The sequence below is a fragment of the Haliotis asinina genome, chromosome 9, assembly GCF_037392515.1.
Source record: "Haliotis asinina isolate JCU_RB_2024 chromosome 9, JCU_Hal_asi_v2, whole genome shotgun sequence".
Lineage (NCBI taxonomy): Eukaryota > Metazoa > Mollusca > Gastropoda > Lepetellida > Haliotidae > Haliotis > Haliotis asinina.
The window spans coordinates 42311170-42325730 of NC_090288.1; the positions used below are offsets into that span (position 1 = coordinate 42311170).

Here is a 14561-nt window from a genome sequence, read left to right on the forward strand (position 1 = left end):
CCCTGGACTAAAGTCTTCTGCACTAATCAATATACATGCTCAGATACTAAATTTCAACTATTTCAATATATTCACCTGAAAGAAAACAAGCACCGGGTAATTTTTTAGTTTGGTTTTTGTTTAGGTTTTTTCCGTCTTCTGGGTTTTTTTGTATCCTGAGATATGTGCAAACAACACATAGTGTCCACCATCTACGTGTTTTATAGCGTCGTGTACCCACAGCGAACAAAGGACAGTTTTGCTGCCACCTCAGGGTCTAGCATTGTCATCCATAAATACATTGTAACCCAGCCAAAATAAATACCTACATGTGGCACGAGTACAAACTGCATGTGTGTGTCGGGAACCCGTTCTACCAAGTGAGTGAGAGAGCGAACTATGTGACCATTACGCTACCCAGCCACGCCTTCTACCAAGTACTTACAACTTACAATTTCTTCTATGAACGTGATTATCACACACATCAGCATACACGGGCTGAACCCGAAGACAGTTCTGTTAGCGGTCAACACATTCAGGAGTGATCTGTTTCATAAAGAATGTTGGATGTTAGACCAAAAATATAAATTCAAAATTAATAAACACATTGGTTTAGTTCACGGAACTCCCTATAAATATACTCTTTAAAATATCCAACTTCAGTTAAGCACGGTTAGATCCTAACCCATTAACCTGCCTAAATATAATGAAAGCCCTTGGTTTGTCGACCCGGTCTGGTGTTCAGAAATCATGCTGACATAAGATGCGCCTGAGCTAATAAGGTGGCCAGGTTCACCGTCTTAGTTGATTCACGTCATCGTATCTCAGCTGCGTAGATAGATACTCATGCTGTCAATCACTGGATTTTCTGGTCCAGACTGAATTATATACAGGAAGCAGTTATAGAGTTGGAATAATGCCACATGCTGATAACGCTATATTTGGGCTGCCAGTTTGTCATATTTCACTGTCTCTTTTACTAACACTATTGTCTTTAGTCAAACTTGAAACATAATTTCGTCAGTGTAGAAGCGAATTAGTTATAAAAGTGTGGGTTAAAGCAGTTTTTAACAACATTCCTGCAATATCATATCGGATTAGTACGTTTAAAAGCTGAAATGTAGTTTTGTCAATGTAGAGAGAGAGTGAGTATAGTTTTACGCCGCATTTAGCAATATTCCAGCAATACAGGGTGGGACACCAGAAACAGTATTCACACATTGCACCCATGTGCGGAATCGAACCCGGGTTTGCGGCATGACGAGCGCACGATTTAACCACCTGGCTACCCCAACCGCCCTGTCGATAAGCTTTCTATAGTAGCAAGGTTGGCGGTATCAGTGGAATGTGTGAGTGTGTCTCTATTTCATATGAAAAAAACCTCAATGTCTCTCTATTTGATTTTTAATCACATCCAACTTCTCAATAGTTAAGATCAGAATCACACCTCTCTGTTTAAAACCAGGACTGCACCCACTGTCTGTCTATTTGATATCAGAACAAGACCCATCGTCGTTCTATATAATATCAGAACATGGCCCATCGTCGTTCTGTGTAATATCAGAACAAGACCCATCGTGGTTCTATCTAATATCTGAACATGGCCCATCGTCGTTCTATCTAATATCAGAACAAGACCCATCGTGGTTCTATCTAATATCTGAACATGGCCCATCGTCGTTCTATCTAATATCAGAACAAGACCCATCGTCGTTCTATCTAATATCTGAACATGGCCCATCGTCGTTCTATCTAATATTAGAACAAGACCCATCGTCGTTCTGTGTAATATCAGAACAAGACCCATCGTCGTTCTATCTAATATCAGAACATGGCCCATCGTCGTTCTATCTAATATTAGAACAAGACCCATCGTCGTTCTGTGTAATATCAGAACAAGACCCATCGTCATTCTATCTAATATCAGAACATGGCCCATCGTCGTTCTGTGTAATATCAGAACAAGACCCATCGTCGTTCTATCTAATATCAGAACAAGACCCATCGTCGTTCTATATAATATCTGAACATGGCCCATCGTCGTTCTATCTAATATCAGAACAAGACCCATCGTCGTTCTATCTAATATCTGAACATGGCCCATCGTCGTTCTATCTAATATTAGAACAAGACCCATCGTCGTTCTGTGTAATATCAGAACAAGACCCATCGTCGTTCTGTGTAATATCAGAACAAGACCCATCGTCGTTCTATATAATATCAGAACAAGATCCATCGCCGTTCTATCTAATATCAGAACATGGCCCATCGCCTCTCTATTTAAAGGTCACATGCAACCAAAAACACAAACATAATTAAAACGCAGTTATCACTTATTCATGATATAAAAGTGAATTGCTGATTAAGAAAAAATGACAAATAAACAAAATTACACGCGTATAATCGCAAATCAGAAGTGCAGTATTTGGTACTTGGGTTTACCTCCCCTGAAACCAAGATACCGAATCCAGTCAAAGACGATGGGTGTTCACTAAAGTGTAACGAAGCCTTTTCATTGGCCACTGGTCATTTGCCGATACGCTTAGCCGGCTCTTTTTATGACTTGAAAGCCCGATAGGTATTAATTTCAAACAGCATGTGGTCAATAACTGAAGTTGTGCATTGCATATGGTCATTAACAGACAAGCAGGCAGACATATAGGTGTCATTAAACCACACATTGAGCTCTCTCTGAGTCAGAGGCTGCTTATCACAATCAACATGTTTATCTGTAACGAGTAGATAATTTACTTGTTTGTGTACACAACCAAGATAAGACTTCTGATCACGACATCATACTGGGGGAAGCATACTGTTTCAAGCTCCGTGAACCTATTCACTGCGCATAAGGGCCATAGCTGTTGAAACCACTTTTAGTGAATCATTTGAACTCCGATTTCGCGGGCTCATTTCATCGCCTTGGTTTTTTTTCAACTTTACAGGTCGAATTGGCATTTTTGATGGTTTGTTTCGGTAAGTGCATACCGAAAGGTATCAGAATCTGCAAAGTTGTGTTTTACGTTGCATGTGACCTTTAATATCAAAACCAGGCTCACCGTCTCCCTATTTAGTATCAAAACTAACTGTCTTTTTCTTTGATATCAGAACCATACTTGCCGTTTCACTATTTGATATCAGAACTGTACCCACCGTCTCTCTTTGATATCAGTACCATAATTACCGTTTCACTATTTGATATCATAACTGCACCCAGTCTCTCTCTTTGATATCAGAACCATACTTGCCGTTTCACTATTTGATATCAGAACTGTACCCACCATCTCTCTTTTTGATATCAGAACCATGATTACCGTTTCACTATTTGATATCATAACTGCACCCAGTCTCTCTCTTTGATATCAGAACCATAATTACCGTTTCACTATTTGATATCATAACTGCACCCACCGTCTCTCTCTTTGATATCAGAACCATACTTGCCGTTTCACTATTTGATATCATAACTGCACCCAGTCTCTCTCTTTGATATCAGAACCATAATTACCGTTTCACTATTTGATATCATAACTGTACCCACCGTCTCTCTTTGATATCAGTACCATAATTACCGTTTCACTATTTGATATCATAACTGCACCCAGTCTCTCTCTTTGATATCAGAACCATACTTGCCGTTTCACTATTTGATATCATAACTGCACCCACCGTCTCTCTTTGATATCAGAACCATACTTGCCGTTTCACTATTTGATATCATAACTGCACCCAGTCTCTCTCTTTGATATCAGAACCATACTTGCCGTTTCACTATTTGATATCATAACTGCACCCACCGTCTCTCTCTTTAATATCAGAACCATAATTACCGTTTCACTATTTGATATCAGAACTGTAACCACCGTCTCTCTTTGATATCAGAACCATGATTACCGTTTCACTATTTGATATCAGAACTGTAACCACCGTCTCTCTTTGATATCAGAACCATGATTACCGTTTCACTATTTGATATCAGAGCCACACACTCCGTCTGTCTATTGGATATACTCGGGAGGGTCCAAGGGTTTTATAAGGCCTTCAACAACCCATGCTTGTCGTAAGAGGCGACTAACGGGATTGGGTTGTCAGGCTCGCTGACTTGGTTGACACATGTCCTCGGTTCCCAATTGCGCAGATCGATGCTGATGTTGTTGATCACTGGACTGTCTGGTCCAGACTCGATTATTTACAGACTGCTCCCATATAGCTGGAATAGTGCTGGGTGCGGCGTAAAACTAAGCCACCCGATCCCGTTAGTCGCCTCTTACGACAAGCATAGTCGCCTTTTATGACATGGGTTGCCGAAGGCCTATTCTACCCCGGGACCTTCACGGGTGCCGACACTGAGAAGTATGAACATAGGTTTGAAACTTAATGCAATAGGGGGTTGATGCACTACATCCCGACGTCAATTTTTCAAGAATCAAGGTGATGAAAAAATTACTGAACAAAGCCTGTTCGTCTACACTCGCCGTCATCTTTGGCGATATCAATGCAGTTTCGGGATGCTATGACTGTGGTTTGTACGCTCGGCGACCGTCCTCGGGCGCTGGTGTAGCTAATACGCGACTTTTGTTGCCATTTCGAACGATTAGGTTTCCGTCACAAAGCGATTGTTTCAGTTGTAGAGGATATTGTTGCAGTTTTGAAAGTGTATTTACCTATTTTTGCTCTGTTTATCCTGGCATAATGTAAATTCGCGGACATCTGTTTTCGCGCACCTATCACTGCCGGATTTACGCGGTAGCTACACATAAAGGTGTGACGTAAGATTTCGCGTTATTGAACAAGAGGTCGTCTTCTTCCTGCTGTCACGATTCGGAAATCACAAACTTCTCAGAAGAGTTTTTTATCCATAGTTTATCTATATTTTTACTCTCCTCCACTAATACTAAAACATCAGGACGAAATTAAACCCAAGAAAACAGTTTTCATTCATGAAATCACCGATCTGCCAGTTGTCTGTATTTGGTAAAAGGTAATGCTAAAAGGTCATGACCCCAGAAGGTGGGGTGTTGTCCGGGGAAAAATAACATCGGAAGCCCATTTCAGACACAGTCCTTATAACCGTACGAGTTGCGCAGATCGATGCTCATGTTGTTGATCACTGGATTGTCGGGTCCAGACTCGATTATTTACAGACCGCCGCCATACAGCTGACATATTGCTGAGTGTGGCGTAAAACTCACTCACTCTAACCTCTGAATGTTGTAGAGAACACCTAATTTCAATCTAAACTGCACGTAGTTCGTGCCACGGCTGACATAATATCAGCGTCTCTCTCGCTCACTCAAGTGCAACTCAAGTAAGGAATACATCGGACATGACATTGGGAGGACACAGTTTGTTGTAGTATGAAATATCACATAAAGTAGAGATGTGCACAGTTTACACAGTGTGAAAGGTATCGCATGAAACAGCACGTGTCCTGACATAGCAATGTACACAGCTTAACCATATAGAATACTACACATGCATAGCTGTATATACAGTTTTCATCACATGGTACAGCATTAGTAGTGTACATAATTATTTCAGTTGTCTACACAGTTCTCACAGTATAGGACACATAATATGACAGTATTGTACTGAGTTACTTATCAAAACTTGCAAAGAGATTATGTAAGGATGACCAAGATTTGTAGAAGTTTGAAAATTGGCATTTTGAAAAGTCAAAGTCGCATCATAATAGTTTACAATATCTCTTTGTATACACTGTAAATTTGGTTTTGATTTTTTTCTGCTACATCTGTAAACTGTTTGTTTAACAATCAAGCATATTGCTTTCAAGGGGTTTTACCATTTCCCCCTTAAATTAAAAGATAATATTTTCATGATTGTGCCTTCAGAAATTGCGTTGAGCCAATCAGTCATCTTTTTTCCATATACTTTTAACATGTTCGCAATCACAGAGCATAATTGTTTCAGGTACCTTTGCACAAAAAGGACACTGTGAAGAATCTAAGTATTCTATCTGAAAGGGAAATATATTTGTGGCTAAAATGTTGTTTGGTATTTTGAGTTGGAACCATTGTACATTAACACTTTTTGTACGTCTATAACACATTAGGTTAAAATTTATGAGTTCATCATTATGTCTTATTTTCATATTTTCCCATCTTATTTGACTTTGCGTTTTTGTGAATTTTATATCACACAAAGTTACCTAAAATGATTTACAGCCTTTCTTGGATGTCCATAGACATTTTAAATGAAAAGGTAGAAAGAGACACATCAGTTTTCCTGACCTCTTCTTAGTGTATTTCAGAATTGCTGACTTCAGTCATTCATATTTCAAGAATCCAATGCGCAAATCATGTTTTAACTGAAATTTGTCTAAGCTGCATATCATAAAGTCATTTATGTATCATATAAATCAGAGAAAAAATAGGTTTCCCTTCAATAAATATGTTGTTGTTGTACCATACAGATTGGTGTAGCGTATAAAAAAACTCATCAACTTCCTGATGTTTTTTTTGTGTGTGTGTGTGTAAGAAGTCTGCCCATACATAAAGTACGTGAGACCAAAAGACATTTAAAATGCATGGTATCACTGTTTTCCTAAGATAGCCTGGATCTGCTAACCAAATGTCTCTAAAGCTGATAATGTTATCTGTATATATGTAAACCATTTTGTACTTTTTTCAGTCTTCTTATCCAACTGAAATTTTGAGCTCCTACAAACTGTCTTATATCTGGGACATTTATACCACCCATCTTAGGTAGTGCAACCATAACATTTCTTTTAACTTTGTCTCTTTTACCTTTCCAAATAAATTGAAAACATTTTTCTCTGAAAATCTTTTATAACTTCTTCTGGTGGATTAGGTAATGAGCTGAAAAGATGGGAGGAGAATTGATTTAAGAATTACATTTCTACCCATGGGGTTAGATTTCTTATCTGCCATACTTTCATTTCTTTTTCTGTTGACTCTATTTTGCTTTTGTAATTCAAATCTACCACATGTTCCAGGTCTATGTTAACATCCACTCCCAATAATGTATAAGTTGTTTGCGTCCAATCAAACTTGTATTCGTTACAGGATAGGATCGTTTATTTGATCCTATCCATATTAACTTAGTTGTATCGGAGTTAATCTTGAGTCCCGAAAACCAAAAAATTGCAGAGTGTTTAGAACTGCATACAATCCTTTCTCTGATCCAACTAATGTAAGTGTGGTATCGTCTGCAAATTGTTCTAAGATGTGTTGTATATTTCCCATTCTGATTCCTTTTATGTTTTTTTTTCTTAACATGAGTGCTAAGATCTCAATACATAAGATGAATATGTAGGGGGATACTGGATCACCCTGACGACAGCCTCTCGCTATTGGAAAAAAGAACTGCCATATCCATTAACCATTACGTTTGATTCAATTCCATTAAAAATATAGAGATCCATTTCTGTATACGTATAATTGAAGAACTTTAATACATTTTTCATAAACTTTCTGTCAACGGAATCAAATGCTTACTCAAAATCTCCTAGAAGTAGACCCGGAATTTGTGTATGTTTCTGTGGAATCCATCACATCATATACTAGTCTGGTTATCTCCCCTATGTAGCTACCCTCAGCAAATCCGTTTTTATGCTCATTTGATGCGCCTTCGAAAGATTGAGATATACCATTGGTCAATCCGTCTTGCCTTTGATCTTTGATTTTTGGATTTTTCTGATTTTTGTCAATTTGTCAATTTGTTACTTGTCAGTTTTGACTTTGTGGCTTTGAGAGCCCCCCAAACAGCCTCAAAAACACTGTATGTAGGGGAATAAAAATATAATCACATCCGTAGTATTGTTTTATACTCGGTCGTTTGTAAAAAGAAGGGTATATCTAATAATTATGTATTCTAACTTTGTGACAACAGATCACCCTGATCCAGTTTTCGTGCATGTAAACCACAACCATCCGGAAGCTTTAAATATTGTTTTTTATAATATGTTCAATTGTCGATGGTTTTTACTTCCTTCAGTTGCAAAGTTTGATATGTCTTCCAACTAAACAGAGAGAAAGGGAAAGGGAAAGGGAAAGAAGGTAAAATTAAAATACCTTTTGTGTTCTTTTACATTTCAGTCCCAAGAATTTCTTTTTTTCCACGTTTACATAATGTAGCACCAATATTTGCTTGTACCGTTGGGAGACGGTGTTTTTCCTGTCGAAGAGTTCCTTTGTCTCAGGTTCACACAGCATAGTACCAATGATTGGACATACAAAAATAGTGATCTTTATACGATAGGGACATAATCCTCTTCCAAGCTGAGTGGTTTCCAGGGTTCAGTGGCGTTTTCTCGTACCTTCAGAGCTACAGATGTTCCTTCCAATACAATCTTTATTTGTATTTTGTTATCCTTTCGCAGTTCGTATGCTTTCCTTGCTTGTTTGCCTCTGAATGTCTTCAATTTCACAGGTAAGTCTGTTCTGGTAGTGATATTTATTTGTTTCTCAGAGTTGTAGATGTTTTGTAACATGACTCCAGGACACGTTGTCTGTCCGAAATGGTGATGAACTTCACTACAATGGGCTTAGCTTGAGTGGTGGTGTTGGGGTTCGTGGATTGACGAGGGAGTCTATTCATTCCAGCAAACAACATGCCCTCTGACCCGTCTTGGAAAAGTCGTCGGCAGGCTTTTTCAGGATCCTCAGAATCATTCACCCCGTAGATCAAGAGGTTAGTTTTTCGTGCCTGTATATCTTGTTGCAAAAGTTTATTATCCAGCTCTAATATTTTGTCCTGGAGGCCCGAACGGACTTTCTTGATTTCTGCTGAATTTTTCGCAAAGCACTCACTGATAAAATTGACATTTCGTCTATTTTCTTCTGAAGCGAAGACATTTCAATCCTCACGTTTTCTGTAGTTTCCGCTGCATTCTTTGCTAAGGTCACTGTAATAAAAGTCTTCATTTCATCGGCTTCCTCTGGTGTCACGTGTACATTGATGTCGTTTCGTCACGATTTTCCAACTCACAAGTTGAGGTCCTATTTAGCAGGTAATTGTCTAATTTTGTTGTTTGGGGCGAAACTGGCTTCTGTGTTGCTTTGTTTCGCTTTATTACTTCTGAGATTTGTAGAAATAATGTCGATGATGCAAGTAGATTGTTGGGGACCTCTCAGGCCACTCGTCTGACCCCATGCGCGTCACAACCGGGTGTTCTCTTTACTCACTGGAATCGTGCCCACCCATTCTTTATCTCATACCAACTCCACCTATTCTATTTACATCTGACTTGTCTCTTCCCTCTCTTTACCTAATGTCCGAAGCCCCGCCCTTTCAAGTCTAAAATCATCGTCTCTTTATTTCATACCAGAAACACTCTATCCCATCTATATATGACATGACTATCATCTAAATCCACTGTTTATTGCACATCATCCCACGGTTTTGTTTTTTTTTCATACCAGAACTATCGACTCTCACAGAAACGGATTGGTACATGTTGTTCCAGTATTCGGAAAATAAAATGCATGTATCTGACATGCAGAAAGAAAGATAATTCTAAATATATGCTCTGCCTTAATATACCGATTCTTATCAACCACGTGATTCTCTTGACCAATCAAACCACGCCAACGCAAGATAAACTTTCCGCCATGCATTATAAAGACTGTTTTCACTCAGTTTCAATAGTTGTTCCTGCAGAATGAAGACTCTTCTCATCAGTTTAGTGGCGGCCACTGTGCTCGGGGTGGTGATGTCTCTTCCCTTCCAACGGGACACACTGGAAGCTCTCATACCTCTTGCCAAGAGCCTGGGGGCGACCAAGTTCGCCCACTTTGTTCACGAAGCCAACCTGACAGCTAACTTCACAAGGAAAGGTACATTTCAATGCATTTATGTGACAAGCTTATTATTAAGTTGTTAATTGTTTTCATTATTGATAGATCAAAGTTGATGTCTGTGGTTTCACTGTATCTGCAAATGTGGAACGTAAAAATGCCTCGCAACATATGTCATATATTTGAGATTTCACTTTCTCAGTAAAGTACAAATTCTAGTACTTTTTTGGTTGAGTCCCATCCGGGATTCGAAGCCGCTCCCTCAGAGTCAGGCACCTAATCGCCAGCACACAAAGTCAGCCGCCTAACCCGCTCAGCCACCGCGACTTCCACAAAAATGAAAGTCGGACAACTGGTAGTCTAGACTGCGTACTTTGTGTACCCCTCTGATAAGTGTGAATTGGCACGGCTCCCGCGGCCGAAAGCCATGATTACACGATGCCATTTCCAAATATGACATGTTGCATTTGACCACTTTCTAAATGGCATCGTGTAATCATAAAAATGCCTCAACACAGTTAATGACGATTAGTTGTCACAATAGTTCAAGCATCTTTCTCGAACAAATGTTATCTCTAAATGTTCAACAGGGATGCTAAACATATATGCGTATGAAACTTTGGTTGAATTTTCCTATGATTTGTGTTTTTGTTCATCTCAAAAGCTCTAAGGATTTTTTTTCTTTTTTAAAAAGCATACGTGAATAAAACGTTTATTCCTTGAACATGAGACAATGACGTTACTTATTGTTTCAGCTGGGAACTTCACGCTGTTCGTCCCAGACAACAAGGCCTTCCATGGTCTGTCTAGAAACATCACAAGAAACAAGACCCTGCTGACTCAGCTCATCCTCTCCCATTCCGTCAATGGGACATACAACAGATCCGAATTGATCCGAAACAAGAAACTGAGGACATTGTCGGGAAGGTTCCTGTACTTCAACAAAACTAAGACCAAGGTAAACATGAACAACTGCTTGGTGGAGGTTCCAGTATCATATTCACATTAACACAGATGTCAGTTCATTGACGTAAATAATATTGAGACCAAGACAAACTAGAATGGCGATCACCTTTGAGTAGATTTCTCTGCTTTGATGACACAAAGACCACACTATACGACAGTTGTTCTGTGGTTCATTTCTGGATTGTAATGATCATAAGACCAAGGTAAACCAAACTCAATTAAACCTCAAAGACACTAAGACCAAGGTAAACGAAAGTAAGGTACATTCTAGATGGTACGACCTCCTTATTGGAGTGTGTGTGTGCGAAGGTATGTGGTAGATAGTACATTCTAGTTTTTAAAAAGACTTAAGGTACAGATATCATTCGCATGAAGTTGATTTCAACCTTGGCGACACTGACTAAGACCTTAGGCATTGTATTTACCTTTTTTCGCAGGCAGTGTTCGTGAACGGTGTTAATATCATTGGATTTAACAAAAGAGCATCGAACGGCTTCATCTTCCTTGTGAGCAAGATCGTGCCACAGGGATCAGGACTACTCAACAAAACCAACAACATATTGTCTGCACAACTCCGCCGACAAGTATCTGTCCTGTGTCGGAATGGCACTTGGGGTAGAAACTGCACAAACCATGGCAACGGTACCAACGGAAACTTTACCAACACTGTCCATCGTCCAATCCAGCATGCCAATTTCAAACTATGCATTAATGGGACGTACGGAAGAAATTGTACCTACCATGGCAACGGTACCCATGGAAACTTTACCAACACTGTCCATCGTCCAATCCACTACTTCAATGGCTCAATATGTATTAACGGGACTTACGGGAGAAACTGCACTCATTCTGGCAACGGTACCCATGGAAACTTCACTAATCACCCAATCCAGCATGCCAATTTCTCTTTATGCATTAATGGGACTTACGGTAGAAATTGTACCCACCATGGCAACGGTACTCATGGCAACGGTACTATTTGCCCCAACGGAACCTGGGGCGTCAACTGTACTTACCATGGCAACGGAACGCATGGCAATATGACGCATGGCAGTATAGCACATATTCTCAGTCAGAGCTATGGTCAGTACAGCACATTGATTACCGACTTAATGAAATCTGGAATCTGGAGCGAGATCGAGGGTAAGAAACACATTTACTTCTTGAAGACATTGTGCACACTCCTTGCTTTAACTTTGCCTTTTTTCTGAATGTATACTTGAGTGCTCACTAGCATAAACCACTGTAATGCAACAAATCTGTAAATTGATTGAACTGAAACATAAACTTGCCTTGAGTGGAAGAGAGTCTTTGTCACACAGACCCTTCCATGTTACCGGCCAGTGGCCAAAAACGTGTTGCTGAACGTATCACTGAATGTGTTTTTTTTTCTTTCGGCAGGACCCCAAGTGACCCTCCTGGCGCCGACCAATGCAGCGTTCAGCACCCTCCCCAAGGCCTACCGAAACAACCTTGACAATCACGCCTCATTTCTAAAGAGTATGTACACCTCTTTGTTCCGGATTGCACAGAGCATTAACACGTCACTTAACACTGATTGGGCATTGCTTCAAGTGCTATGTACCCCAACCAAAGATCCAGCTGTAGAAAATGACAAACGACCATATCACACAGAACAATGTTTCACATTTTGGGATATTTTTTCCCAGGTACAATGATGTATCACATTCTGGACGGCAGCCACGGCCCCGATTCCCTGCATCAGAACGACATGCTCACCTCCCTCGAGGGACACCGCATCCACGTCACCATGCAGAACGGTGAGACACATATCAAGAAAGAATAAATGACTGTTCTGTTTGAAGAGACAGACCTGGAAATGTGAAGAAGGCCATATACACAATGAAGATGAAAACTAGTTTTGAAAGAGACGCAAACTGTACATTTTGAAGGCGCAAACAGTACAAATTCAGGAAGCCAGCCAGTTTCCTTTCAAGAAGCCAGTCAGTTTCAACCTAGCACACACTGAGGACGCAAACCAGTATTTACGTACTGGTTTCCATGTTGACTAACTGTTGCGGATACAGAAGTGTCCTAAAGAAAAATCATCCGTGAGATGACACTACCTTCACCTTCACTTTCTAAACCTTAATGAATGTTCTTTGTAAATGAGTAAAACACATTTCTTTTTTAAAACATTGCAGGTCACGTGCACCAGTTCAACAGGGTCACCATCATGAACGTGATCCACGCCACCAACGGTGTCATCTACGTGCTCAACGGCGTCCTTCACCTTCCAAGCAACCCTATTGTATGAAGAAGAGCAGGAGTAACCCCGTGAAAGAAATGTAATACTGCATCATGGAGAATGCTGAAATAAAATGATACTGCAGCGACCGTATGTTTTCACCTCGGATTTATCTATAGAACACCAGTTCTTGAAGCTGACTGCCAACTGATACCATGTACCCAACCAAACACTAAATGTCAGCTACCTCAACTTCTCATACGTGTCCCTGTCTCCCAGTAATACTAATTATTATACATGCTCACATACTAAATGTCAACTCATTGAACACATTCAATACAACACCCGTTCATTTCTGCAGAGTCAACGTATTACACATACCCCACATATACCCGATATGTCAACGACGTAACAACATATCAAGTGGAGTTATATTCTTATGTGTGACTTCATACGTTCATTGGAAACAATGACTTGCCAAACAGTTTCCACTATGACGTCATCGACTACTGTATGGTTACACACGCCTGAAGACAAGATGACGTAACCCCTCTATGCTCAACACTAAGTAACGCACTAAGTAAACGACATTTGGTGAGAATTTGCCGTGGATCATATTTTCTGATGTTTGGGTCACCAGGAACCAAACCATTCCAATAAGATCCTCCATTTTAACCGATTTTTGCATCACAAATTAAAAGAAGTGAGTTGTAGATTATTCAGTGATCTCTTTGTGAAATTACCAGTTTCATCCCCAGCTACATGAACGTACCTACTTATATCGGTGTTTCAATCTGAGATCCGATTAAAATCCACGACGTGTTTTCCCATACGCGTACATTTCACAAAACGTAAACGTTCAATGCCTCAGTTACTTCAGACTTTGTTCCCTTTGAAGACCATGTCAGTATATCCTGGCTGTGACGTAAGCAGCTGACTGTCTTCAAAATCACTGCAGAATCTTTTTAAGAGCAAGGGATCAGTTATACTACACTGTCAGGAATAAAGTAAACTGTACATGTATGATATGACACGAGGCATCGTGACACGTCCTTGAGAAGATGGGGTGAAAAAGTCACTTCACAAATTCAGAATTGTGTGTGTCCACCATTGGTGTTCATGCCATAACACTTCCGTCACCATACTGTTCATCTTGAACAACGCACGCCTCAACATACTGTTCACCCTCGACCTGCCATCTGAGCTGTCCAGATGAAATCTGGACTCGTACGTGACCAAAACGTCTTCCCAAGACTTGTCTGTCGGTAACATTGGAGTCAAGGTGGTCGTATTGCAGGCGGTCGGGGTTGGATGTTTTATTTCATCAGTTTGTTTTGTACAGTCCTGGAACTGACTGGACGTTAGCAAGGAATGGTCCGAGCACTGAAACTGGCAATCTGGATTCCTTAGATGGGTCAGTCGAAGGTGGCTGTCATGCTGTCGTGACGTCACGTGTCGGAGGGAAATCCCAATGTGTTCAAAACGTCATTTTGGGCCATCCAAGTCTCCACCATACCCAGTGAAGGCCCTAATTTTCTGCAAATCATGGTATGATATACATGCAGTTTAGATCGTGAATAACGTGTTTTCAGCGACATTCAGTGGCTGAAGAGTAATCAACCGTTCTTCAA

The 14561-nt window shown here is 40.1% G+C and overlaps 1 protein-coding gene across 1 annotated transcript; it reads left to right on the forward strand.

Moving 5' to 3' along the window:
- The first annotated feature begins 9533 nt into the window (after positions 1 to 9533).
- LOC137295853 (uncharacterized) lies at positions 9534 to 13079 on the forward strand. Its single transcript, XM_067827407.1, has 6 exons — positions 9534 to 9794; positions 10511 to 10713; positions 11159 to 11864; positions 12123 to 12221; positions 12392 to 12502; positions 12887 to 13079. Exons 1-6 carry the CDS (start codon positions 9620 to 9622, stop codon positions 12997 to 12999), a joined length of 1407 nt encoding a protein of 468 aa, XP_067683508.1. The 5' UTR covers positions 9534 to 9619; the 3' UTR covers positions 13000 to 13079.
- Positions 13080 to 14561: the final 1482 nt, after the last annotated feature.